The sequence below is a fragment of the Silene latifolia genome, chromosome 2 (genome assembly GCF_048544455.1).
Source record: "Silene latifolia isolate original U9 population chromosome 2, ASM4854445v1, whole genome shotgun sequence".
Classification (NCBI taxonomy): domain Eukaryota; kingdom Viridiplantae; phylum Streptophyta; class Magnoliopsida; order Caryophyllales; family Caryophyllaceae; genus Silene; species Silene latifolia.
Window position 1 is genome coordinate 197948002 of NC_133527.1, and position 5789 is coordinate 197953790.

A 5789-nucleotide genomic window follows, 5' to 3' on the forward strand; every position below is an offset into this window, starting at 1 on the left:
TCCGACAATAAAGCGTAGATTATGCATCAAATCATACTTCTACAGGACACCAATGGATATACCCTGAAGGTCACTAAATCGCCAAGCTGTATCCATTAGCACGCTTCTTAGGATAGAGGACGATTACGATTTATAAAAAAAAAACGTCCGACTCAATCCCACATTATACACCTACATTGATAAAAAAAAAAAAAAATAACAACAGTAACTTTGTACTCACAAACTGGTAATTTCCCAATTTGTAATAATTATCTTCAAATTGATACAGAGAAAAGTTCATAAAAACTCGAAAAAAAGACGCGGAATAAATAAACATTTGCTAATAATTATTGCAGTCATCTTTCGAACTAAAAACGATCCCAGGTTTGCAATTCTTTGGTGAAAGCAATGTGTGTACATGAGGATAAATGAGAGTGTCGCTGTATACCTGCGTCATCGGGAAAAATGAAAAGTTGTCGCTAACAAGATTGTAGCGAACGACGACATACTCCTCATCGACACACCGGTAAAACCAGAAATCTCCATTAATCAACCTAACAGGCCATACAAAGAACATTTCTCTAGGATAAAACATTTTATCAACCCTACTAAGCACCGGTCGAATATTGATTCCAGCCAATTCAGTCCACTCGCTGGTTTTCACGTTTGTCAATTTCCAAAACCTCCATATATCTGTTTTAGTCCTTACTAAGCCTAGACATGTCTCTGTACTTAGAAACCGGATAGAAGTACCATCACGCCTAGTCAAGTCGACTGGAAAAGAAAACTGATAAATAGTTTCAGTGTCGATATCCAAAGCGACACCATTATAATAGGGCATAGTATACCAATAAAAAAATCCGGCAATAAAGCACGGACTACACTTCAATGCATACTGCTTCTCCTTTGTATTAAGGGATATACCTTGAAGATCAATAAATCGCCAAGACATATCAACGCCTACAGTAAATACCCTCATCTTTATCTGTACTTGATTGCTGCAGGCTCTAGCAGAAGTATGAACAACTTTACAAAGACCCGAAGAATCAAGTCCATAACCAGCCTTTGAGAAAATATTGCCTAACCCCGTCAATGGAGGCAGACTAAATTTCTTTTTCACCACAGGATTCACCACATGAAATATTTCCGGGTTTGTCAAATCATGAAGCAAGAGTAACCCATTAAAAGAACCAACAATTCTGGCATGTAACGGGATTTCAAATTTTGTTACCTTTAGGGTGTGTTTGGATAGCAAAAATGGAGGGAAAGGGAGGGGAGGGGGAAGGAGGGAAGGGAAAGGGAGAGAAGGGAAGGGGTGTGGGTGTTTGGATACAATTTCCCTCCAAATCTTGCCTATTGTAGAGAAATTTTGATTAAGCTTGGAGGAAGGAAATTGGATCCCTCCAAATCTCTCCCCCTTCATTTCCCTCCACCCTAATTTCCTATCCAAACAAGGCATTTTAAATCCCCTATTCCCCCTCCCTTTCTTTTCCCTCCAAATCACTCAATCCAAACACACCCTTAGTCTAGCCGTGTCTCCCTGAATATAATATATCTTGGATTTTTCCTTTGGATTTTGAATGAGGAAACCCGAAGAAGACATTAGACGATGCACTCTAACAAACATAGGATCGCTAACTATATCAAACCACTGCTTACAGACATATCTCACAACCTCACTTAGGACTTTAGCAGGAATAAGAAGTAGAATGTTGAATATTATCTCTCGAGGAAGATCAAATGTATACCTTTCATCTTTCCTTCGCTTGAAAGGGACAAGTACTCGATCTTTAGCCTTGTCCTAAAAATTCAGTCAATTACTTAACTGGAAAAATGACATGGTGCCGGAAAAGTGACTCGTATTTATTTAAAGTAATTACAAAGACCACACAAATGTTGAATTAAAATTGAATTAACTACTGATCATATCAAGACGTCGTTCAGTAGCAGGAAGTCGGTCCAGGTCGAGTAGGAAATCGTATATTGATAAAATTGAATTAACTACTGGTCCGTTCCATAATATAGCACAAATAGGATTATACATCCAGTTGTACCATAAGCATTGTATAACCAAGATATAAGAATCCGAGCTTATATGTATTTTTTTTAGCTAATTCAGATTCATGTTTTTAATGTGTAAATGGATGAGTTCAATACTTTCTAATAAAGCTCATATTATTTAACATAAAACTCGGATACTTCAACACAAAGCTCGGATTCTACACAGTACAGCATATACAACTGGTTGTATAATCCATGAATTGATAATATAGGTAGAAATTTGATTAGCCCAAAAGTCGTATGCTATGATTTACTCGGTAAATAAATAGGTTGAAATTGAAAAAAAAAAATAGAGAGGAATCTCACTTCCAAATTAAGAGGGTTTCGAAAATGCTCCACACATACAATAACATAGTTGGATGCCATCACAATGACAATTTTTGTATAGAAGGTAAACAAATGAATATACAATTACATAGTTGCATATTAATACAGGGAAAATTGGCTCAAAATAATCCCAATTAATCTCCGTCCCAAATCTTAAAACATTTGTTTACTTTTGATTGAAATACCCTCACAATAAATGGTCGAGGCGGAAAGAGTATTAACAATAATGAACAAAGCAAATTAATTAAGCTTATAATTGAAAAAATAATTAGTACCTGAGGATGAGGAGGGAGAGAAGGAAAAGAGAGATGGCGATCAAGTTTCCCCCGAGTTGGGTATCGATGACTCGGATAAGACACGTCATTTTCTGTTGCAGTAACCGTCATCTTTGCCGTTGCCGTGTTAATTTTCCTCAACGCATTTCCTCTGCCCTTCCTACCCGTCGGCCGCTGTAGCATTAGAAATTGGCAAATTATATCCTACTCCCAGGAGTAGGGAGTAAGATACACCCATGGTAGTTATGGGCAAAAAAAAAATAAAAAAGAAAAAGAAAAAAAAAATAAACTACCCACTACTTCTTTCACAGTACCTTTTTTTTTTCTTTTCTAAATTACTCAATTTATCAAATTTAAAATCCTATTGAATTTATTAAATTCGTAGTTTTCTTTCATCTATTTGTATTCGAGTTTTATCAAATTTATAGTTCATAGTCATCAAATTAGACCGATATTCGCTAAACTCAAAGTGAATATAACAGTGTCATAAAATGAATATCACATTACATAACACACGTTCATCAAATTACACTATCATATTCATTTAACTCAACGTGAATATAATTGTATCATAAGGTGAATATCACACTAAATACTACATATTCATCAAATTATATTATCATATTCACTAAAATCAAAATGAATATAATAGTGACTTATGATGAATATCACACTTGATAAGACATATTCATCAAATTAAATTATCATATTCACTAAATTCTGAGTGAATATGATAGTGTCATATGATAGTCTTTTCTAATTAGTTCGAGAGCCAATATGATTTCCAACTAACAAAATAAACAACATCAATTACATCGATTTCAGTTGTCATCTATCCCTTTAAACTAGCAGGTACCTAGGTAGTACGAACACTCTCCTAACTAGTCGTCTCGTGTCCGACATCTTATCGAACATCCGACACACACCTAAACATGTTATAATTTAGACGATGAATAAATTGTCAAAAGAGATTGATGAAAAGAATAAAAGATGGGTTTTGGTGGAAAATGAGAATTAGTGATAGTCAAGGTCAAATTATACCTTCAGTTATTTAAATTTAATATCAAATATTCCCTCATTCCCGATCATTTGTTGTCCTTTTATATTTTTGGTGTCTCAATCAATTGTTGTCATTTATATTTTAAGAATAATTTGATGAGTAATTTGATCATTCACACTCAATTTATTCCACTTGTCATTTAGTAATTGGCCATTTCCTTGGTCTTTGTGCCAAACCCAAAGGACAACAAATGAACGGGAATTTTGACGGAGAAGTGGCCTGAAACCAATTTTGGGCGCAAATTATAACCTTAACTATTAATTTGGGTGTAATTAAAAAAAAATGAAGTGAGAGTAACTGTAAGAAAGTGGATTAAGCGTGACTACCTGAGTGTAATTGATAATTACGGTATTTATTTTGTCAAGTAGTTGGAAATCATATTGGGTGTCGAACTAATTAGAAAAGACTTCGGTATTTATTTTGTCAAGTTATTGACAATCATATTGGGTCTCGAATTCCCGAAGTAGTCCTTGCTTAGTTGCTTATATAAATTAACCCAAATCCCCAATTACTTCCAAAACGGCAGAAGAATGAGTACACCGGGAATACTTGCTCCCCGTCAACATCGTTATCCAACTCGCTATAAACTACGTCACGACACTCCATATCTTCCGAGAGAGATAATATTCAACATCCTACTATTTCTCCCCGCTAAAGTCCTCCATGAGATTGCGAGATATGTGTGCAAGCAGTGGTACGATATAGTTAGTGACCCTCTTTTCATTACAACGCATTGTCGAATAATGTCGAATAATCCCGGCTTCCTAATCCAATACAGCAATCAGCTACACAAGGCTAATCATATCGAACCACATATGGCTATTCTGAATGAAACGCCGGTCAAAATTCCGTTCCGTGCTTCAGTAGTGTGTTGTTTCAATGGGTTATTAGTCTTGCTTTCGCAATCGATAAATGTAGACGGAGAAATTGAAGTAGTATTTCATGTGGTGAATCCTGTGACTAAAGTAATAATCAGCTTGCCTCATGTGACGGGTTTACAGCATGTTACAGAAGGTATCAGTTTAGCAGTCGATTCCTCGGGTCATTATAAAGTAGTGCATGTTTCGGGTAAAATCGTTGAATTTGAACAGGTAAAGATGCGGGTATTTACTATAGGCGTTGATAAAGCTTGGAGATTTATTGATCTTCAAGGTATACCCGTAATAACCGCGGACGAAAATAATTTGATGCTATTTCGTTCGTTCTGTTTTGGAGGATTTATTTACTGGTTTACTTACTACACTAATTCTGATATTAGTCCCTTTGGTTTTGCCTTGGATGTCGATAAGGAAATTATTTATCAATTATCTATGCCAAAGGACGTGGTTGAGGATGGGCATTCGTTCTCAATTGTAAGTATGGAAACGGGTCTCGGCTTAATAAGGAAACAAGATGATATATGGAGGGTCTGGAAACTGAAAGACGTAAAATCCAGTGAGTGGACTGAATTGACCCGTATCAATACGAGAACGGTGTTAAGCCAGATTGATAAAGAGTTTGGTTCTGATTATTTTAGGTATATATGTCCGTTTAGGTTATTTAACGGAGATTTCTGGCTTCGTTGTCCTCGTATGACTTCTAAATACGAGGATTATGTTGTGGTTCGTTACAATCTGGCTCGTGAATGCTTCGATTATTTCCCGATCAAGAGATTATTCAATCATACCCTGCATCCTCATGCAAACACATTGGTTTCACCTAAGAATTAATTGCTAACAAATGTATGTATTTTGCATTTTGTATTTTGGGCATACCAATTTTTACAATTTGTATTTTGGGTGATTTTGGTTGATTTTTGTCGTAGTTCTGGTGACGGACAAGTTAGGTTCTGTTTGGCAAAACTACCTGAAAAGGTAGCTAAAACTTGAAAAGGTAACTGAAAATTGAAAACCTAACTGAAACCTCAAAAGCTAACTGATAAGGTAGCTGGAAATTAGGAACTGATAAGGTAACTGATTATATAAAAATGTATTTGGCAAACTAGCTGAAAAGGTAACTGATTTTGGTCAAATGACGTAAAAGGATATGGAAATTATTTAATATTATAGAATAAAGGGGTACAAAATGGAAAATAAGTCATTTCAGGT

At 35.5% G+C, this 5789-nt stretch overlaps 1 protein-coding gene across 1 annotated transcript; it reads right to left on the minus strand.

The window, feature by feature from the left end:
* Positions 1-243: 243 nt before the first annotated feature.
* On the minus strand, positions 244-2860 carry LOC141632632 (uncharacterized). The gene is made up of 2 exons (XM_074445164.1): positions 2643-2860; positions 244-1780 (listed from the first exon to the last, which is right to left on the minus strand). Exon 2 carries the CDS (start codon positions 1436-1438, stop codon positions 320-322), a length of 1119 nt encoding a protein of 372 aa, XP_074301265.1. The 5' UTR covers positions 1439-1780; positions 2643-2860; the 3' UTR covers positions 244-319.
* Between the last annotated feature and the right edge of the window lie 2929 nt (positions 2861-5789).